At 38.9% G+C, this 23,677-nt stretch overlaps 1 protein-coding gene across 1 annotated transcript in view; it reads right to left on the bottom strand.

The window, feature by feature from the left end:
- Window positions 1-3,854: 3,854 nt before the first annotated feature.
- LOC127631765 (unconventional myosin-XVIIIa-like) overlaps window positions 3,855-23,677 on the bottom strand; it is a 161,964-nt gene continuing 142,141 nt past the window's right edge. The window contains exons 38-43 of the mRNA XM_052110072.1: window positions 23,349-23,534; window positions 22,661-22,800; window positions 21,989-22,033; window positions 16,820-16,942; window positions 8,797-10,103; window positions 3,855-5,332 (exon numbers count right to left, since the gene is read on the bottom strand). Coding sequence (XP_051966032.1) covers window positions 9,716-10,103; window positions 16,820-16,942; window positions 21,989-22,033; window positions 22,661-22,800; window positions 23,349-23,534 — 882 coding nt within the window. The 3' untranslated portion in view covers window positions 3,855-5,332; window positions 8,797-9,715. The remainder of the gene's footprint in view (window positions 5,333-8,796; window positions 10,104-16,819; window positions 16,943-21,988; window positions 22,034-22,660; window positions 22,801-23,348; window positions 23,535-23,677) is intronic.

The following is a 23,677-nucleotide window of genomic DNA, read 5'->3' as shown; positions in this document are numbered from 1 at the left end:
TTACCCCTGTCCCTTCAGCCTATTGATGAGTTGAATACATTCACTAACAATTGTTATAATCAACAGGACATCAAAGCATTTTAATCATGAGCATTAATTCAGTTTAAGAGTTCATATCAAATCAAATTAAAATCAAATCTCTTTTTATTATCACTCAACCATATACACAAGTGCAACAGTGGGTGAAAGACTTGGGTGCAGTTTCATGCAACATAGCTGTATGACAAGTAAATAAACATCTGATTTACACTTAACACAATTTACACATCTTGTTACACAACACAAGACACAATATACATTGTCATTATGACATATTTGTAATATTGGATATAAATGTACACAGATAAGGTTAGCAAGCGATTTAATCATATTAAAATCATGTTAACACACATGATGTTTACGTCTTGTGGTTTAACTTTGAAACAGTGTTTTTTTATTGGTTGATTCTCAAACACAATACAGAATAAAGCATACACAGTCCCCAACCCCAAACAAACATTCCAGTGGTCCAAGCCTGAGTATACATATATAAACATGAAGAAAGAGAGAAAAAGGGTTTCTCTCCACATTGTCCTCAACGAGAGCCTTCCAGAAAAGTCATGTGTTTTGTCCCATTTATAACCATTTGCATCTAATCTGTTTATTTGGCATCTTTTCAAATGCCACCACCCTGCCCAATTCAGTGAACCATTCTTTAATTGATGGTGAAGAATTATCTGTCTTATCTGGCATATTTTAATTTGTGTATCTAAAACCTCACAAATAGTATTCTGGGCTCTTAACCAGAATTCTTGAATCTTTGCGCAGAACCACAGAGCATGGGCAATGTCTCCATCCTCCAACTGACATCGCAAGCAGGTAGGTGTATCTTTTAAACCAAGCCTAAAAAATCGAAAGGGAGTCCAGTAGAAACTATGCGTATGGGGGTACGTCATGCCGGGGGCTACCCGGCCTGAGAGAGCGAGGGAGGAATGTGACAGGGCAGAGGGCGGGGCCAGGTTGTGATTGCGCACACCCGCCCCCTAATCAAGCCTCAGAGAGGGATAAAGGCCGACTGGAAGCTGCAGTGTGAGAGAGAGAGAGAAATTTACGGACAGCTGACTGACACCTTTGTTTTTTTGTCTTTATGTTTACATTTTTTATTAAAATATTATTTATATTCTCAAGCCTGTTCTCGCCAACTCCTTTCCATTAATCCCTTTACAGGCATACCCTTGCATCCCTAGACATAGTTTTAACATTATTTTAAATTCTTTCAAACTCCCCATCCTCCAGTACCAAGTTAAAATATCTTTCCCATAATCTCTTAAGAGCTGTTAAGGCCCCATCACCAAGACTCTTAATCAATGAGGAATAATACACTTAAGCTTCATGCTCCTTTCCAAAGGCTGTGACCACCATACAGAGTGTCTGCAGCTTTAGGGGGCTGTGTACTACCACACAAAAAGTACAAAGTAGATGGTGCCTCTGTAAATACTTGACAAATTGAGACCTAGAAATCCCAAATTGCTGTGTTATATTTTCAAATGATCTTAAAGCTCTGTTTTCATAAAGGTCACCAAGTGTAGCAACACCCCTCTCTATCCATTCTTTCCAGCAAAAGGGGGACTTGTTAATACATAATTTGGGGTTCATCCATATACTTGAGGAAACATTTAGCTAAATATCAAAACTGAACATACAGGAAACCTTTGCCCATACTGAATCTAAGTGTGAAATAATGGGATGCACTTTTACTTCTCTTGGCAATTTAATATAAATATTTGCGATGGTAAAATTGGAGCAAGGGCAGCTTTTTCAATGTTGTACCAGAGAGGGGCTCTCTCTGAAGAGACCAATGGGCAAAGTGTCTAAGATTAAAAGCATAGTAATAAAACTCAGGGTCATATATCATTCCAAATAAAGGACTTCGATATTCTATCAAATTGTTTAAAATAATAAAGAGGAACTTCTAGAGGGAGAAACTGCAGTAAATAATTGAATTTGTGGATACAATACATTTTTATAACATTGACCTTCCCATCACACGAGAAATAAGTTCTAACCTTCTTTGCTGCCAATAAAATGCCTAAATAGCAAATGCCTTGTTTTGGTCATTGAAAGGCGCTAGGTTGGAAAGCCGTGGTAGGGCAATATGTTGTTAGAGACGGTACCTCCGATTTAGACCAATTCACCCTGTATCACGAAAATTTGGAGAAAGAGTTAATCAATCTGTGGAGGCTAGGGATAGATCTTTTAGGGTTAGAGACAAATAAAAATAAATAATCTGTGTAGGGTAAAAGTTAATGCACCACACCTCCGCTACAATACCAGGAAAATCAAACTCTTTTCTTAATGCGGCTGCTAATGGTCCAGGACAAGCAAAGGTGGGAGAGGGCAGCCTTGCCAAGTTCCTCTACCAAGACAAAAATAATCTGAAATGAATCCATAAATTTGCACTGCCACTGACAGACATTTATAGAGTAATTTAATCCACACAATAAAGAAACTGCATTTTAATGTTTGTAGACTGGACCAGTTAACTTTCATTGTAATTTTTATACTATAACCACAATTTTATATATAAATGATGGACAGGTCAAAACTATTTTTTCAGGAATATTCCTTTAAATGAAAATCCTTTAGAAAGTCAACTATTGTTAAGTCCTGGTGTTTTTGTCACTATATACATTTCCTTGCAGATCCTTTCAAGTATACATACCAAATTCAGGTATAAGGCCAGTTCAAATCCAGGAAGTGGCAACAATAATTTTAAAGCCATAATTATTTTGCAAACAGTCAAAAGAAAATGCCTTTTGAGATACACAGGTGTCTTATAGACACTGGGAAGAAAGTGCCATCTTATCTATAAATTCAATTTATCTGAATAGCGGGTGTTTCTGTAATGAAATGCAAGGACATTCGTGTGAAAAGACCACACCACCTTTAAATTCAAAATTACACGGCGTTTTAAAAGAGCACCACACACTAAAGGCCAGATTATGCTATTGATTTAAAAACTGCTGTCATAATAACTGTCCATTGTAAAACATTCAAGCCTATAACCTGCATTTATAAATTAACTTTTAAGTATCAGACTTGAAAAACAGCATGATGTCTGTACTTGTGGGTTCCAGAGCTCTAGCACATTTACATGTAATCCATGAGGCATGCATATTTACATTCAATGGCACATTCAGGGCTGCAATTGTTTCTTGAAAAGCCATTAAAATATAGATCATATTTGTTATAAGCCCATTTTTGGAAACAGGATTGTGGCCAGTGACTACTAAGGTTAAATGGTGGTTTACTAAGGATTAATTTGGTGGGGATATTGTGCAGAGTAGGATTGTTGTTGGCTCTCACTCAGTTCAGTGCAGAGGAGCTCTCTTACCTGGTTCTCTGCTTTGACTGCACTGATGGAGCCAGAGAAAACCTCACGCTGTGCTGTGCCCAGTAAGCTGCCTTTGGTATTGTTAGCTCTTACAAATTACTTGCAAGGCTACCTATTGTGCAATGGAACAACCAGTCAATAGAAAGGAAAAGGATGAATAGGAAGCATAGGTAGTGCTTTTCTACAATGTCTAATTTGGCTGCATTGTTTTTATTTAAAATATCAAATCTAAGGCTCAATTCAGATGTTTCACATAAGGAGCCTGATCTTTGAGAAATGTGTGGATTTATATACATTGATACAATAATGAATATCGCAGGTTTGATATTTTAAAAGTGTCTCTTGGATAAAGAAAGCAAACATGTCAAAATGTTTAGAGACAGTATTTTTACTTAATGTATCCATTATAAAAATTCCAATTATTAAAAAAATGATGCATTATAAAAGAAGCATATTGAAACAAGATTAAAACAATCACCACCATTTATTTACAATATATTAAACTGAAATGCAAAATTATTACTCATATCAAGTGGTCATTTATTCAGTAAAGAAAATAAACATCAACAATTCTGAAAGCTAGAATGAATCATACAGATATTTATATATTTTTTATATGAATGTGTACAGCCAGAAAATGTTACGCATCTTGTAGCCATGTGATTTAATTAGCCAAAGGCATCATAAAACCCTCACTTTTCATATTAAAACCAATATTGATTGCATAGAAAAGAGGATAAAGTTATTGACCTGTGCAGATGTTCCATAAAACTATGTAAAATACACACACTGTCTCTCTTTAAAATAAGAGAAGAAATGGGACTCTTTCATCTCTATGCTGTTGGTGATGATGGTTTCAATTTTGGCAGCTTCGCTCAATCCATCAAAATGCTAGTTCATAAATACTACAATGAAAGCAACAAAACAAGGTAACAATGGAACATTCGGAATAATGGGATTTAAATTTGTTCAGGTTCAAATATGCCTTTTAATACGGAGTTTCCTGGTCATTAAGGCCAAAAACACTGATAAATCCAATGTGACAACATGCTTAAAGGAAGCGAAGATTTCACAGCATCAGTTCTGTTGAATATCTTCCATCTTACACGATTGGGCATATCACAACAGATCGAAAGCAACAATTGTTTGAATGCCCCAAGCAATGTCCATTATTAATTTCTGACCAGACGAAAAATGCAAGCACTGTGTTTGGTGGAGTCACTGCTCATTTAGAAAGGGCAGAGGAAGAACGTCAGAAGTAAAAGCACAAAAACAAGTAACAATCAACAGAGCTGTAATTCATAATGCTGTACAAACCTTTTAAAGCTCTACACAATGCATGTGAAAAAAATTATAATAATAACAATACTTAAAGGATAGTTCACCCAAAAATGACAATTCTGACTTATTTACTCATTGTATGAAGAAAAAAAAGTGAATGGTGACTGAGGCTAACATGCTACCTAACATCTCCTCTTCCTTGGAAGAAAGAAATTAATTAAATGTTGGAACAAAATGAGGGTGAGTTAATAATGTCGTAACTTTCATTTTTGGGTAAACTATACCTTTAATAAAAAAAGTTAAAAGGAATGGAGTTTATCTTTTAGAATGTGAGAGTGCAGTGGTTTGACCGAGAATGAGAGACCACAGAGTGTGTCCCAGCATGCACCACTCTCACTAAAATCTACTCGGCTCTTCTAACATCTGGATCTGAGTAAGAGAAAAAGATGAATACAAAGAGTCAAATGTCCTCTTTCCAATGTGAATGACAATGCATGCAGCTACACAGTGGTCTCTGAGAGCTTGCACTCCCCATCACTGTTGTTCAGGTAGCTGCTGCTGCTGCTGCGTTTGTGGCGGAAGCGGTATGAGCTTCGGCCTGTGCTCCCTTCCTCTTTATCTTCTTCCCCTTCCTCATCAGATCTGTCAAGGCAGAAGTTTCTTCAACTGGAAGGTGGGCTGGATGTGGGAAATAGTGAAAGCTTTGATCAGGATGAGTGTGTGAAGGAACGTTGGGAAATCAAACGGCAGAACGTGGAGGAACAATATTTAACAGGCGTCACAATTTAGTATAATGGTAGGCTGATGCGTTTGTGTCAGACAAATCTCATGAAAATCACACTTCCACAGCCAAGGTGCAGCTTACTGGCTACTTGTTAAAAAGTTGTAAAAACAAATGAAAATACAAATGCTATTTTCACTAGGTTACAATACCATACAGGTATTTTAAATTTTTTTAAATAAAGATTGACTTCTGTGCCATGCTTAAGATAAAAGTATAGCATGTCTATTTAAAGGATAGTTCACATAAAAATGAAAATAGCATCAGTTCCTCACATATTTCAAACCCATATGACCTTCTTTCTTTCATGGAAAACTTAGGGTGAAATTTTGCAGAAGGTTAATGCATCTACAGTATTTTCCATTCAACAAAGGCAAATTGTTACAATGGATTTCAAAGATCCAAAAAGTATTATAAAAGTAGATATGAATTGAGCACTATAATACACCAATCAGCCACAACATTAAAACCACCTGCCTAATACTGCTCAGGTCCCCTTTGTGCCACCAAAACAGCGCCAACCCGCATCTCAGATTAGCATTTTGAGATGATATTCTTTTCACCACAATTGTACAGAGTGGTTATATGAGTTACTGTAGACTTTGTCAGTTCAAACCAGTCTGGCCATTCTCTGCTGACCTTATCAACAAGGAATTTCTGTCTGCAGAACTGCCGCTCACGGGATGTTTTTAGTTTTTGGCACCATTCATAGTAAAATCTAGAGACTGTTGTGTTTGAAAATCCCAGGAGATCAGCAGTTACAGAAATACTCAAACCAGCCCATCTGGCATGAACAATCATGCTATGGCCCAAATCACTGAGATCACATTTATTCGCCATTCTGTTGGTTGATGAGAACATTAACTGAATCTCCTGACCTGTATCTGCATGATTTTATGCACTGCTGCCATACGATTGGCTGATTAGATAATCACATGGATGATTGTTGGTGCCAGACGGGCTGGTTTAAGTATTTCTGTAACTGCTGATCTCCTGGGATTTTCACTAGGGGTGTAACGGATCTCGGTAAAAAGGAATCCACGGTTCGGGAAGCATTTGCACCACGGTCGGTTCACCTCACGTTTAATCACGCATCTGGAGCACAAGTTTTGGTCAAGAAAACAAAGTGTCAAACAGACAGGCACAGTTACAACCTCCACTAATGCACCTGAATGGATCTGTAGATGGATACGCTCCGCCTGTGTTTCACGTGGGTCAACTTGATGACATCAGTCTTCTGCAAGCATTGTGTGTAGTTAAAATGCCACCTGTGTGGGAACATTTTCTTTTTGCAGTCAATAACAACAGCTTTAAAGGTTAAAATAAGTTAACAAAACAGGCACTGTTTGCACACATTGCTCAACACGAGTGCTGTATACTGGTAATATATGTCAATAATGCGCAATAGGATTTATTTAAAATGTGCACACAAGTTCTTCCTGTTTCCTTGCGCGGCTGTAATCTATTATGAGTATCAATATTGCGCTTTGATTAATGGCATTAAGATGCCATTATAGTAATAGATGATTAATAATTTATGCTGACATTCCCCAGGGAAAGAGCCAAAGGTGAGCTGAAACTGCACACACTCCCTTCAATTTTTAAGCAGGCTCTCAGTGCTAATTCGGACAGACGTGAAACAATAACTAAAGCATTTGGGGTGTTCATGTGGGATTTCCACAAATTAATAATATACTCAAGCAGCATTATCACAACATCCATTCTCCTATGCATTCTAATAGCAAAGTTATTCCTTCTATAGTGATGTACAGCTTCCGAATACTGAATATGATGAGATAAGTTTGAAGTGCACTTTATTAAGCTAAATTCTTGATTTAGAAATAAGAGAAAAACATTTTTTTTTGTTTTTTTTTAGTTAAGGTCCCTGACAAAAATTAACCATGGTTTTACTATAGTAATATTGTAGCAACCTTGACTGCTGTCAATATTAATTTCTGAGAAGAAATCATGGTTTTAATACAATTAACCATGGTTTTATAACAGTAATACTGTAGTTTCTATATAGTAACCATGACAGTAACCTTGTTTATATTGTGGTTACTATGATTTTACTACAAATGCCATGGTTAAACTATGGTTACTGTTGTAAAACAAAGATTTCTATTTAAGGGGCATGTTGAAGTCGGTAAAATTGTGGTGAGAAGTGGCACGAGGGGGATCTACACAATATTAGGCAGGTGGTTTTAATGTGTTGGCTGATCGGTGTATATATACAGTATCTGTCATTAAATTAAACTGTTGCCATTCACCACAGCTCCTAAATTTCACTCCTGCTTCTGTGTATTCAAACTTAGCATGTTGTGTTTGGTTGCAAGACAATCTGGAACCAATGGTACTTGAAGCACCAGGCACCAAGTTTGAATATGTGAATGGGTGAATGAGATAAATATTTTAGTCTGTTCCTCAAACAATCCATCATATTACTCAAATTACTTGAAATATAGCATGCAAGATGTATGGACTACTTTTATGGTGCTTTTGAATCTTTTATGGAGCCTAAAAGCCTTTTGGTCACCATTTGTTTTATTGTATAGAAACAAATAGTGATATGCACATTTTTCAAAAAGTCTCCTTTTGTTCCATGAAAGAAAGCAAGTCATACAGGATTGGAACCACATTAAGTAGAATAAATGATGATAGAATAAATATTTTGCTGTGAGTTTACCCTTTAAAAATCCACTGCTGCAATAACTTATGGTCTATTATTTTAAAGCATCCTCCAATATTCTTGATGGTTATTCATAATCTTATCAGTGAATTAACATATAAATTAATTGTTTACTCTAGTTATATGGGAGCAAACAGACAAGTAATAGAGAAAGCATTAATACCTCTTTCTCCTCAAAAAGACAATGATAACTTTTTATGTCACTAAGCCTTCTCTTCTCTTTTTCGTAATAAAACAAACTTCAGGTTAAATGCCAGCAAGGTGTCCTAATCGATTTTCTGTTTTAATTACGTTCCAGACCAGGAAAAGGCAAAGTTACACCACTGTTATTTTGTGGTAATACATCACACAATGGTATTTCATTAAATTATATGTCCACATGCACCAGTTCACAAGTAATTGCCCACTTCATCAGAATCTATTCTGAGTCATGCTGAAATAGAAGACTACTTTCACATTTGTGGTGTCAAAGAAAGTTACAAAACATCCTCATAAAGAGTGCAAGTATAAAGTAATTGCATAAATGTAACATGGTGAAAGAACATTCTGTTAAAACTAAAAGTAGGGTGAGAAGTTATGGTAAACTGCAATGAAAGATTTCAAAAGGTTTAGATGATTAATATAACATCATGCTTGTAGCATTCCTTCACTCCAAAACCAGGTTTCACCTACTGCCATCTTTAGTCACTGTCAGGTCTATACAGGTACTTCATCACATTATCAACTTTCTTTTTCCTTTTCTTCTGCTGCTTCTTAGATTGTGGTGGAGCTCCTGTATAGGGGCCTTCAGGCTATTCTTCGCCCTCAGAATCAGAGGACTGTTTGCCAGGGGCTTTCTTGATACTGCTAGAGCTTCTGTAAGAAATAAAGTCGCGGAGGTAGACTCAGACTCTAAGGAAGAGGAGGAGGAGGAGGAATATTCTTTATTGGACTTATTCTTGGACCTCTTCTTTTTGTGGTCATCAGAGCTGGCGAACGGGTCTGAATCACAGCTATCTTTTCTACTTCTTTTTTGACTTGCTCTTACTCTTCTTGCTGCGGCTGCTATGTGTGCTGAGGGTACTACTGGAGCGCATGTAGTCCATGGCTGAAGCAGAGCGACGCAGGCTGGAGGAGCGATCACTGTCTCTGCCAGTCCTGGTCACCAATCAACTTCATTAATGGCAGTTGCGGTGACTGACTGGCTTGATGTCTGAGAGATTGGGTGGGCTGGAATCAGTGGTCCGGCCTTGCGGGGCATTGAGAAGCTACGGCTAGAGGTGGAGTGGGGGTTGTAGGCGCTGGGGCGAGCTTCGCTGAATGCCACACTTCGGGTGTCATCATCCACGTCAAATCCACTGAGGCAACAGCTGCGGACAGGGACATGTGGGAGCCAGTGCAGCTCAGACTGCCTGGACTGTGGCTCAGGATGGGGCTGATGGCTGAACCGTATTCACTCTGGAGGTCATCGAGACGAGGCATGCTTTGGCGTCGGCTTAGTGGACTTATGCGGCTCACGCTGGAAACAGCATCATCATCCAAGTCCATTGCAGTGTGATGGGTAGAAGCTCGGTTGGGGGCTACAGAGGAGATGACGGACTCCTTGTCAAACTCAGACGGCTGTGCATACTCTTCCTTGCCCGATGGCAGCCTCTGAATAGGCCTGAGAGATAACAGAGCCCTGATCTTCAAGATCATCTCCTGCCTTCCTCCAGCAGGTGACAGAGTAGGAGTAATCCTCAGCTTCCAGCTTGGATTTGTTGTTCTGGAAGGAAGATAAGTCCTGGGAGTCAGATTGTTCTTTGAGAGTGTTGAGGAGTGAACTCTCGTCTCCCTTACCTCCTATGGATTGCTTCATGTTAGAAAGTTTCCTGTAGCTGAGGGAACTCATGACAGACACAGGCCTACTGGTTTCTAATTCTTTACCTTTTCCATTGTCCTTCCATTCTTTACCCTCACCCCACTCTTTTCCCACTTTGCCGTCAACATTTACAGCATATCTTTATTAGGGCATGGCAGAGGGACAGTGTACAGCATAGAAAGACAAACAGACAAAGGAGAGGGTAGAGATGGAAATGAAAAATGAGAAAATACATGAATAGAAACTTAAAAGATGATTGACACCCAAGGAGAGAAATAATAATAAGGTTTATCTAAGAGGGCAGGGCAGAATTTAGATGAAAAGTGTGATGTTACAGCAGGGAATACAAGCCACTTAAGAAGGAATAAAATGTGCTGGACTCTAACTCTGTGATTAAAAATCACTAGTTAATCCATATCCCCAGGTATCTACATTTAAATGTAGACATAAAGATCCTTTTAGGCAGAAATAATTTAGAAAATTGTGCAAAAACTTTCACTGATGTAATTTTTTTCTGACAATAATTACCATTCAGAATTTTTTATACTCAAATGTGATAATAAAAAAAAAGGTTTTAAGACTTTGGAGCCAACATCCCATAAGATTGCACCTTACATTATGTGATTAAAAGAACTCGAAAGAAGTTGCAAGAAGCTGAAAAGACCAGGTTAAATCTTCTGGTTAAGAGAATAAAACAAGGAAAAATAAAAAGTGTTGCCAGTGGGAAGACCTATTCATCTCTAGAAGAAAAGGCCCAGGTAGGTGTGCAAACTGGCTAATGGGCATATCCATTTACCTGCCTGTGAGGTTGTTCTTTCTTATAGAAGCCTCTGTTATCAAACTGCTGAAAGTGGGGAAGAATAAGTTGGCAAATAACAACAGACAGAAAAGTCCCTTAAGGCGGGAATACACGGTGCGATTTTCGGCTGTCGTGCGAGCTCCTGACTGATTTTTTCCATTCGGGAGATATCATGTGGAAATCGTTGGGGCTCGTGTGGTCGCAGCTCGCATCATGTGAGAGAATTATGAGCAGAGCCGAGTGGCTTACGAACAGCTCATGACCTCCCGATAATTTTTAAAACATCTACAAGATTTGGCTACTGTCAGCTAGAATTTGTGAGGTGTGTGCAGTTGAATGAGCCGATTTGGCAATCTACCTGAAGTTGACCAATCAGTAGAAGGTGTTACAACTTACATGATCAATGAAAACTGAGGGTTCATGAAGCTTTTACACATTTGGAGAAAATGGTTGCGTTAAAACTGTGTTTTTCCCATATTATTCACGAACACATTACTGAAGGATTCTACGGAAATTTTGCTTTTCAAACAAATCATTTTTGTGGTTTGTTTTTATTCGACATAAATGCATTAGTTTCAGTTCAAGGCAGGAGTGGACTGGGAAGAGAAATCGGCCCGGGAGTTAGAAAATGGGCCGAAAGTTGTTGTCACTGTCCTTTTCTGCATATCTCTGCACCATTTTGTGTCCCGTTCTGCATAACACGGTGGCTCATTTTAGCTTATCATGGCCCATTCGGCTCGTTTCAAGGCCGGCCTGGTTCCCCCGATAGCCAGTCCACCACTGATCGGCCTCAAAGTTCGTCGGCCCAACGGGAAAATGCCCAGTATGCCAGATTACCAATCCAGCCCTAGTTAGGGCTGCTTGGGCGAAATTTGGGGTGGGGTGGTGGGGTATAGCATCTGTTATAATTATTTATACATGATAGTGAATATGTGAGAGATATTTTTTCATCTCTCCAAGTGCAAGTCTGGTGAAACCAAGGACTTCTAGGTTGAAATTTCTACCTGTCAATCAACCACAGCACTAAAACAAGATTTTAAAATTTTGCTATGTGCGGCTTTAAAGCTCTGAGACAAGGAGGAAGGCCAGGCCGTTCGGACACACGGCTGGCCCTGAATCGAGCTAATCAGCCGGAGGCATCAGTTCGAGAGAGACATATGCAGCCGCACTGCATGTGTGTCTGTTGATTTATGTTTTATGTTGTTTTAAGTTTTTTTTATATCATTAAACCTTTATGTTGACTGTTCAGCTGGTTCCCGCCTCCGCCTTGCCTGTCCTTATACTGTTACAAACACATTTGTATTCCACTACAGTTACAATTTAAATCAGTGGTAATTAGAATACAGTTACATTCAAAAAGTATTTTGATTACTGAAGAGATTACTTTGCATTTTATTGTCATTTGTTTCATTTAATATTTAGTCCTTTCATATGGAAAAATGTATATATATAAATGATGCGATCCAAAGTGCATTTGAACAGCAGTGAAAAATGTTCTTATGATACGTTACATTCATACAAGCAGACAGAGAAGTAAGTTTAAAGTTTGGAGCAGCAGAAATATAAATAAACCTTGTGTAAATTGTCAGCTTTACGCTAAGCTAAACTGCTATTTCTAGACATATTACATGCACGTTACCAGGCATGATCATATTTTTTTATCAAGAAAATTCACGTTAGATCATCATTTCTTTTTTGTATTTTTAACATTTTGTCTTACTGTACTGGCAGAGTTTTTATAGTCAAAACAAGTGAAAAAAATCTACCAGTGATGAAGAAGTAATCCAAAGTATTTAGAATACGTTACAAATTAAGCAAACTTATCATGTGTAAATATTTGAATGAACATAAAAAGATTCAACAACTAAGACAGAAAATTTTCTCAGACATGTGACATACAAAAGTTGAGTAATGTGTCCCTGAACAAAAGGGGGTCAAAATCAAAAGTAACAGTCAGTATCTGGTGTGGCCACCAGCTGCATTAAGTACTGCTGTGCATCTCCTCCTCATGGACTGCACCAGATTTGCCAGTTCTTGCTGTGAGATGTTACCCCACTCTTCTGGGGGGATTGGCCCTAGCCTTCACCATCTGATATAACAGGTCACAGATGCGCTCAATGGGATTGAGATGCGGGCTCTTCGCTGGCCATGGCAAAACACTGACATTCCTATCTTGCAGAAAATCATGCACAGAATGATCAGTATAGCTGGTGGCATTGTCATGCTGGAGGGTCATGTCAGGATGAGCCTGCAGGAAGGGTAACACATGAGGGAGGAGGATGTCTTCCCTTTAAAGCAGGGGTTCTCAACTGGTCCCACCCTGGGACCCACATTTTCCCATGGTCATTAAGTCGCGACCCACTTTTTTAGAATTCAACCAACAAAATTTATTTTTCAAAAATAACTGTTGAAAACACTCATATATCATCTTTTTAAAAACATAACCCTACATACATGCATATATTATCCCGTGCAACGTGCATTTCAGAGCATATTAATAAGTAACTGAACCCTGACAACAGCATGTACAAAAGTTAATTAAATAAATAAGGCCACATAACAAGATATTTTTACTCTATTCAGAGCAAATTAATAAGAAACTAAGGAGGACCATGACAACTGCATGTACAAAAGTGAATAAAATCAATGTCAAAATCACTCAAAATAAAGTTTTCACCTAACCAGGTCATTTGTGGAAGTTAATGAGACAATTGGGGATGTGCTTTACTCTTGATAAGAGTTTCAAAGTCTGGGGTGACAGTAGACAGAGCTACTCTCAGATCATGCTCAGTGTCCAACCTGTTTCTCTGCTTTGACTTGAGCTGGACCAAGGTAGAGAAGCCACTTTCACACAAATAGGTTGTGCTGAATGGTAAGATCGTTTTGACTGCTAAAGAGGCGAGGGATGGATACTCAAGTCATCACATCGCTGCACCAGAAATGGGAAAGGCTTACCTCACCAAATCTCTTTTTCAGCGTCAGGTCACATGACAGGTCCACCAGCTGATGCTCTTCGTTGCTTGGCAACGTGATGTTTTAAACATTGATACCAAAGGGGTCGCGTATCCAGTCCATGGTTGTTTGTTTCTCTGGGAAGTAATCGTCAAACCGAGCTTGAAGTTTAGTGAGATGCGCCCTTAAAGTTTGTTTCAAGTTATTTTTGGCCGCACTGTCCAGCTGCTGTGCTTCATGGCAAGAGTTGGGATACATGTCTAGTCTGTCTTTGGATAAATGATTTAGCCACAGTGAGATCTTTTTCTTGAACGCAGCAATTTTGTCTGACTGTTCAAATATATTGTGTCCTCTCCCTTGCATCGATACATTTAATGTGTTGAGGTGCTCAAAAATATCAGAAAGATATGCAACTCGTGCGAGCCACATTTCGTTGTCAAACAGTTCTGCATACGGGGAGTTAGTCTCTGAGAGGAATGTGGCGATTTCTGTTTTAAGTTTGTAAAAGCATGACAACACCTTGCCCCTCGACAGCCAGCGGACTTCTGAGTGATACAGCACCTGCATGTGCTCAGAGCCCAGGTCTTTACACAGATGTGAAAAGCAACGGCTACTTTTTGCACTCCGTTTTATGTGGTTCACCACTTTGATGACATTTGTTAAAGCTTCATTAAATAAAGGTACCATATTCTTAGCCGCCAGCGCTTCTCGGTGCAAAAAGCAGTGGTTCCACGTCGCGTTAGGTGCCCTCTCCAGAATTCGCTTCACCACACCGGAATGTTTCCCGGTCATAGAGGCAGCTCCATCAGTGGTGATTCCCACACAATATTCCCAACTGAGGCCCAGTGAGCTCAAATACAAGTCCAGGGTGTTAAAAATGTCCTCTGCTTTTGTAGTGGTAGGGAGGTCTCTGCTGCAGAGAAACTGTTCTTGCAAATCACCGTCCCACACATGCCTCACATAAACCAATAAAATGGCATGGTTAGCGATATCTGTCGATTCGCCCATCTGTAAGGCGTAGTAAGGGCTTGCCTGGATGCGGGCTGTGGTCTGTTGTTTTATGTTACCAGACATGTCTTCAATCCGCCGAGCTATGGTATCATTGGAAAGTGGTATGGTTTTCAGTTTATCTGCCGCTGACTGATCCAGCACCTCTCTTACCATATCCATTGCAGCAGGTAAAATGAGCTCTTCAGCTACTGTGTGGGGTTTCTTGGCCTTTGCAATGCGGTGAGCTACTAGGTAAAATGCCGGAAGAGCTTGTTCTTGTTTTGAGCAAGACGCTGTCAGAAACTTTTGTGATGCCCTCAGCTCCTGGAGACGTCTTTGAAAAAACTCCACCGGCTTGTCTTTCGATGCGGGATGTTTGGTTTCTAAATGGCGCTTCAGTTTGGACGGTTTCATGCTCTCATTGGCAAGCACTTCACTACAAAGCACACACTGGGGTTTCTGTCCCTTTTATCCTCAATGTACTGAAAATCCATTTTTTAAATAGTCTGGGTCATATTTGCGCTTCGCCATCTCGAATCTGAATGTCAAAACAACGTAAAGACAGGATGGTTACCATGGGGATGGTTACCATGGCTACCATAGTAAACTACCGCACGTCTCTGACGAATGCCTGTCAAAATAAACCTTTTTTCAAAATAAAAGACCAATCAAACATGAGACGCACATTAAATATATATTTTTTTTTTTGACCAGCTTACCGAGACCCACCCAAAACAGGTCTGCGACCCACTTTTGGGTCGCGACCCACCAGTTGAGAACCCCTGCTTTAAAGCATAGCATTGAGATAGCTTGCAATGACAACAAGCTCAGTCCAAGGATGCTGTGACACACCGCCCCAGACCATGACGGACCCTCCATCTCCAAATCAATCCCGCTCCTGAGTACATGACTCTGTGTAACGCTCATTCATTCAACAATAAATGCGAGTCCGACCATCACCCCTGGTGAGACAAAACCGTGATTCGTCAGTGAAGAGCACTTTTTGCCAGTCCAGTCTGGTCCAGAAAAAAGGTGGGTTTGTGCCCATAGGCGACATTGTTGGTGGTGATGTCTGTAAAGGACCTGCCTTACAACATGCCTACAAGCCCCCAGTCCAACCTCTCTCAACCTATTGCGGACAGCCCGAGCACTGATGTAGGATATTGCCTACCGTCTGTAATCTGTTAGTGATATAATGACAGTTCCACAGGTGCATGTTCATTAATTGTTTATGGTTCATTGAACAAGCATGGAAAACATTTTTGACAAACATTTTTACAAAATTATCCTTAACATACAGTCTCCTGAAAAAGGGACGTTTCTTTTTGCTGATTTTATATACTGTATATATATTTATTTATTTTTTAATAGGCAGATGAGTTTTCAGATAAATGGTAAATGGTCTGCACTTCTATAGCGCTTTTTTTTTTATGTTGGATACTTCGGCAAGTGGAGTTGTTTGGGCAGGGAATCGAACCACCAACCGATCCGCTCTCCCACCTGAGCCCCATTATAATAATGCAGCCCCTGGTCATGCCAGTCTTCTTCTTTATTTCTAAATCACAAACTACAAGGAATTAAAGTAATGTCCTCCTCTGGCTTTGTGTCTTAATGATAAATAGCGGAACAATTTGTGTGATTGCTTCGGAATTCGCCAGGTTGTTAAGTCGTGTCGTGTTCCACTACATCTGTACGATTATCAGATAAACTGACTTGTATTGTGTGCAGGGGCTCACAACCTCCTGTGTGTCAGAACTCGCACCACGTACGCCCGGCTTTATTGGAAGTGAATTCACCTTTCATCTTTCCTACTGAAAAAACAAACTTGCATAGGCTGGTTAGCTGGTCTTAGGTAGTTTAAAATGGTCAAGCTGGTCTCCCAGCATGGCCAAACTGGTCTAGCTAGTCGGCCAGTTGGTCTCCAAGCATGATCAGTTGTGCCATACCCCCTTTAATACCAGAAAACTAGACCAGCTTGACCAGACTGGGAATCTAGTTAAGACAGCAACCATCTTAGGCTAATTTAAGACTTGTTTTTTTACAGTGTTGCTAAATTGGGCTTGGGTTAAACCATTGTGTGAGGTAACTGGGGGAAATTCTGTTGCAGTACTGACCTTGAGCTCTTCAGACTACCATCATCTGACAGGTTCTTTGCTGAGCCCTTGTTTTTGGACAGCCATGACTTCACCCCATCAGCACGGTCTTCCACCTCAGAGTCAGTATCAGAGGCACCCTCACTGCACAGTAGGAAGTGGAGAAAAGGAAGGAATATCAACAACAGGTAGAACGAATAATCTGTATATAAATACTGTTAGTAGAGCAACAGGAGGAACACAAGGGTTTACGTTGGAGACACATGCACCCGATCACAGGAAACCCTGAAAATGCCACTGCCATTCTGTGTTAATAAATCTGAATCTTAGTCAACAACAGTACCCTGCAGCTAGTTGGCTCTGTATAATGTGCGAAGCGTCCAAAAGGGTGAGGTCAGTACAACTCAAAGCCAAACCAGGAGAATGGAGAAAATGTAAAATGGAATATAATACAGACAGTAATATAGTAGTCAATCCATTGTCTTTTATAATAAAAAGATGGGATAGCTGAAAAAATAACTAAATGTGATATTATGTGAGGTGCGAGGCTTGCGATATATCCTATTTTCCTCAACAAAAGCCAGAATATAAGACTTCAGATCCTTTAAGGTGAGTCAGTTCAATCATAACTTGTAATTGCTAACATCACCATGAAGCTATGATCTACACAGACATTAGGAACACAAGTGCGATTCTAAATTGGTTAAAGACCAAAATCTCCCAAACTACTTGTCAAGATTATGTTTCAATAACGCAATTCAAATCAGCAATAAAAGCTGATAGCGATGGTATAATAAATGTACCTTCTTTTGCTCAAATGACATTAAAATACAGCATTTTTCAGGTTGATCAAGTTAAACCGCATGCCTATTTTAGAGTAAACAAATGTAATAAAAAATAGAATTACCACTTTTAAATGAAAGATGGCACTTCCATTCCAATAGACCTTTTTCATAGCAATGTAATAATGCGTTTCCGCCTTATTTAGCAGCATATATCTAGAAAACATTTGTATTATTATTTAAGAGTAAATTTATAACATTATTCAATGTGATGTATTACCCTGGCATTGATAAAACAAAAACAAAAAAACAATTTGGCCATTTTGGGCCTGTATTTAACTCGCCCACACTTCTAATAGCATGCATCTCTCGATACAAATGGATTTGGAAGCATTGCGCTGGCAATAAGAACAAGTAAACGCAAACAGAAAGTCCCCAAGAGCACATGCATTAGCACCTGACACAGAAAGCAGCTCTGTGAATCCCAGTTCTGTTTGCTTATTTCTCTGGAGCAGATAAAACCATTGGATTTATGTTTGGCTAGATTTACAAGTCAATGCTTCCCTGCCTCTTTAGATTAGTCTTATCTGTAACTTATCGCACAGCACACCACACTGAGTAACTATGAATCGCCCTTCAAGGACCCAGAGACCACAAACACCTTTGCACATTAACAAATAGGAGACCTTTAGGAAAGATTTAATGGCGGCTGATGATGAATTGGTACTTTTTTCACAATTTTGTTTCAATTTTAATTTTAATAATCACATTGCTAATGTCCACCAACACTTTGAATCAAATATCACCCAATGAAATTATACAATATATGACCCATTATACCAAGAGTTGAGAGAAGGTTAATTCTGAAGCAGCAGCTGGTATTTTCTCTGGGTTCCTGTCTGCTCAGCTCTCTGTTTGTGGTATTATGCATATGAGAACATTATATATGCATGGACCCAAGAGAAAGCACAGATATCACTAAAGAATCAGCGTTCACTCACAGTCAGAATGCTGGAGATATATGTATGTGTATATTAGAGTATTTGATTCACTCAAGCTAATACACTTGGGACAAAATGATTTGGTGTCGAATTCTTCTATGAATAGCGCTCCGACAAAATCTGGGCAACTTGAGTGCTACAGAGTCTGTTTTTCTTCAAGAGCCCTTTTGGCTCTAGTGTAAACCCCAGTGCCTAGAGGTAAAGTGAGGTGAGAACGTTGTGTGAATAAACCCTGAGCTCTGCTAGCTGGTCTATCGCTAAACAGTGGGACATCGGGCTCTTTGTAATGAAGCGCTAATGCAAAATGTCACACACAATTTATGTCCTTGACCATATATCATTAGTTAAGCTGCACCTAAGCCAAGGCGAACAAACAAACAACACAGTCAGAGAGGGGAGACATTAATTGTCTGTGACAACATGCCTCCATTGGTTGTACATCTCTGTTACAGGCTATTACATTTATCATTAGCACCTACAGAAGTCTCTCAACCCCTCTATATTCCTCTCCACTGTCTGTCTCTCTACACTACCTTTTTACTTTTTTCTCCATTTATTCCTCAGTCAAGACAATGAGTTTGGTCTTTTAAAGTGCAAGTTTCTTTTGGATTTGTACCTGATTATTTCTTAACAGAGAAAAAATTAAATCGCAGAACAACTCTGTGATGTCTGAAATGTCTGCAGTATTTAGGATGACATTATTGTGTAAATTAGCATAATTTTAAGAGGCAGATCATTGGATGACAATGGCCTTTGCCTTCACGTTAAGTGCCACTTAACATGCAAGTTTAAAATTTATTAGACACACAGTATTATAAAAAGGCTCATTCATTTAAAATTACATCTACTCTGCACAGTATGCTCTAAACGTCTTTATGTTCCCTTTACATTTAGTGACACAGTTACAATTAGACAAAGTAAAATACATTCTGACATTGTTAACTCACCCTCATGTCCTTCCAAACCCAAATAATTGTATTTCTTTTTTAATGCAAAAAGCACAAGGAAATGTTTTAATTAGGACCGTCAATCGATTTATTTTTTAATAAAATGATGATTAATCACAATTAAAAGACCAAAAAATCCTCAGATAACAATCATTTAATTTACAATAATATAATAATTATAAATAGTTATATTGAGATCATTATAAATATAGTTTTAGCAGATAAGTAAAGCATTTATAAGACCATACAAAAAGTGGCTTAAGAAGGCAATATATTAATAATTTCCACATTATTAAACATAAGACATAACATTGGACTAAAGTCCACAGCAATACATTTTGCAATTGAATTAGTCAAACTGTCCCAGATAGTATTATTTTAAGGGCTTTTTTCTAATGATATGTCTATGTACACCTGTCAGAAAGACGCTTTTGAGGCATTTCACTTTGATTGTATCATGTCATGAACAGCGCTTTTGTGATGCTGTGTCAAGTTAAACATAGATTGCGCTCCGTCCAGCTCTGTTCGAACGCATTCTGATTTTTACGGTTGCTAGTGTCAAGTGAGCCTGAGTGTGGTTTGTTATCTGTACAGCTGTGCATTGCCTGTCACTGATTAACCAAGAAATATTCTATTGACATATGACCTCTTTATAATAGAGGTATTCTACTCAAATCATTCATTTTGTTTTGTAAACAAATGTGACAAAAAAATGACCATGAACACAGCCATGGAATTAACATGGAATGACACTCCTAATTATATTTCCCAAATATCTATCCTCTTCATTTGTTATTTGTTTATGCCAAGTTTACCAATCTCCTATGTTTGGAAATTCTGAATAATGGGTTCTCCACTAATGTTTGTATTAGCTAACAAACCTTTTACAGACAGACTAATTAAGACTAATGCAACATGAACTCCCCAATTAAATGATCAGAGTAGAAGGCTCAACAACACATTGTGAACTTAAACAAACATCTCTGGCACAGCATAACCATCTAAACGTGACCGGTAATGCACAGCCTGTCCATTAGCTTTTAATACTTTCTCACATGATGTAATAAGTGGTGCTTAGTGCTATTGACAGGGGAATGAAACGGCCCAATGCCAACAGCTGGTACTTTGTTGTAGGCCGTTGCCAGTTTGGGGGCTTTTTAGTAGGACATTTGAGGGTTATTCATTATTTAGTCCTCATAACTGAAAGATTGATGAGGAACACTCATTCTCTTGCCTTAAGAGGCTGCTAAGTCCCAAGAACAGAAGTTTGAATTATTCAAAAGAGAGAGTGTGAGAAAGAGAGAGTAAGAAATGGGGAGAGCCGAGCAACCCCACACAGATGTTTGCATATGGCCCTGTAGCATTAAACAAGTGCCCCCCTTGGCCCAATTGAGGGGTTTGCCACCTGTCTGGGCTCTGTGGACATGTAAACAGATGAGGCCACACTCAAAATGATACTTACCTGCCATTGGATACTAATTCCAATGGTAAAGCATGGGTTGTCCATGTTACTGTAAGTTCATTGTTACAAAGCAGGGTATTGGGATGTGGGATTGCCTTCGAGGAGGGTAACTGAGCAGAACGGGGACCATGCTTGGCTGGGAAAAACATGCAGTCCATGGTATGCACATGTTATGTGTCATCGTGCATAAAAGGGAGAAAGGTATGTCTGTGAGGTAAGTTATCATGCACAGAAGTGTGATGCAGTATCAACATGATGCCCCAAGTCTTTTCTTGATCTGAAATCAAGATTTTATAAAACAGAATACTACCTATTCTGTTTTGAAGACCCCATGATATCAAAATGAGAGTATATGTTAGTGTACTCCAAAATGTCAACAAAATTCACTATTAGTAGATCTCTTCCAGGAAAACGGACCAAAATATTCATGACTTATAATGTTCAACACAGAATTTTGTCCAATCAAATGCTCTCCCCCTAAGGGGCTATTCAAACTGAATGCATTCTTGCGCTAATAAAAAGCTAAACACGTCACAGTGAATGAAACAGAAACAGTGTATTAAGATGTGTTTTTTAAAAGTTCAAGTTCTTTTAGCTTGACACAGAGTCTAAAACACATGGCACTCCAGCATGAGACGCTGAACAAACAGTAAGACGTGGTGCAACGGACAAAGACATCTGTCTAGTGCATGTTTAAATAGAAAAACAACTAAAAATAGTGAAGATGTATGTAAAAATCTGCAACTGACTAGTAACACCAAATCATGGTTCATGGCTGCGATGGAACTGAATCATATTGGCTATTTAACAATAAATTAATTCATTCATTAATAGTTTTTCAATATGTCAGCACAGCAAAGAAAACTGCGCTCAGCAAGCAAATTCATGGGGTCTTTAATGTTCTCTAAAAGGACTGTATACTGCATCATCCTCCAGTGAGGGCAAACGAGAACAAAACCATGTTAAAACAAGTTGAAACTCAAACTCAGGTGCCTCACATCTTGTTCTTTCGTTTCTGATACTTAGTCACCATGTCGTGTAAACTAGAGGAGGAAGGGGGATGAGAAACAAACACAAAAACAAGAAAAAAGAGTTTTCAATGGAAACTAAATGAACAAGAAATGAACAATGGCTGGAAAAACCATTGTGATTGAATATTTATCATGCCCCGTGCAAAGGTTTTGAGTGCTGCATACTTGCTCAAGAAAACACTGACCTTTCTCTGACTTCTACTCTGTGCTCAAACACAGAGCCTGCCTCACAAAGTCTGAAATGCAGTGCTATTTTGTGTTTTAGGGTGAATGGAAGTATTCTATACACATTAACAACATAAACTCAGCTCACTAAGGTGCAGGTCACTAAGAGAGAGGCAGAGCAATGCGGAATAAGGCAGATCGGAGATGACTTCCACTACTGATAAGGCCAAATACATCAAAAAGGAGCTCCAAATTATGTGCGGCAGTTTTCCAGGCATAAATATTTAAGAGAGTGTGAATTAGAGATGACTGAGACTTGTTCACTGATTGCACAGCGAACAGTGCATTCATCCAGATTGTGTCTAGTCTCTTTTTCGCTCTCTATTTCTCTCGTTTTTCTCCCACTTATGAACACTAGTAAGCTCTCCTGAGGTCTACATGAGAAGAGGGAGTCCTCAAAGCAGCAATTGTTACCTGTTGATGAGATCTTCATTGTCATCACTCAACATCTCATCCTCGATAGCAGCCTGGAGGTCCCCGATCCTCTTGAAGGCCAGCTTGAGGTCCGCTTGGAGACTCTGGTTGGCTGCTTCCAAACTCTCAATATCCATTTCCTAAAAAGACAGGATTAAATTGTATCCCTTTGCAAAGGAGGTTCACATAAACAAAGTAAATGTTGTATACATGGTTCACAAACCTTTTGAGATATTTATTTCCATGACTTTTCCATAATCTTTCCAGTTTCTGACAACTGGTTAAGGATTTTTTAAATCATTCTAATTCCGATTTGAATCTGATGCATTGAAAAGAATCAATTTATATTTGGACAATTTGCTCACAAATCAGACATACCTTTGGCATATGATCAAGTTTTACTCTACAGAAGAGAAATATTTATCCAGTGTAATGTTATAGAGCAAAGCATAACAATTTAAATATATATTCATTGAAGACATTTCCATAACTTTTCTGTGACTTTTTAGATTTTATTAATTTACATAATGTTTTTTAGGACTAGAAAACACTATTTTCTGAAATGTTCTATGACCATTGAAACCTTGTTTATAACAAATATCTAACATATGCTTTCATGACATGCTTAAGATACTTGAGAACTAGAATGAGAATATCAGTGAGCAGCACAGCAGATCAGGCCCCTCACCAGTTCGTGTTTCTTGCGGCTTGCCTCCGCTTCCTTTTTGGCTAGCTCAGCCATCTCCTCCTTAATGTCTCGGATCTGCCTGAGGAGACGCTTGTTCTGTTCTTTCTCACGGTTTTCACTGGCACTGCGTTGATCTCGTTCCTCTGTTAATTTCTCGAGGTTCTCTTTTAGCCTTGATATTAGACTCTGAGGAATCACAAGACCCAATAACATAATCAAATAACACAGCAGGAACTAAAGTGAACTGAAAAAGCAAAATTTGCAGGGTTATGCATCTCAGAGGCTCATGAAACTGAATCCACTGTGGTTGTTTACCATATCCTTCAAGT

This window comes from Xyrauchen texanus, chromosome 38 (assembly GCF_025860055.1).
Source record: "Xyrauchen texanus isolate HMW12.3.18 chromosome 38, RBS_HiC_50CHRs, whole genome shotgun sequence".
In the NCBI taxonomy this organism is placed as follows: domain Eukaryota; kingdom Metazoa; phylum Chordata; class Actinopteri; order Cypriniformes; family Catostomidae; genus Xyrauchen; species Xyrauchen texanus.
The sequence above is the reverse complement of the archived record's forward strand: the minus strand, read 5'-3'. Positions and strand labels throughout refer to the sequence as shown.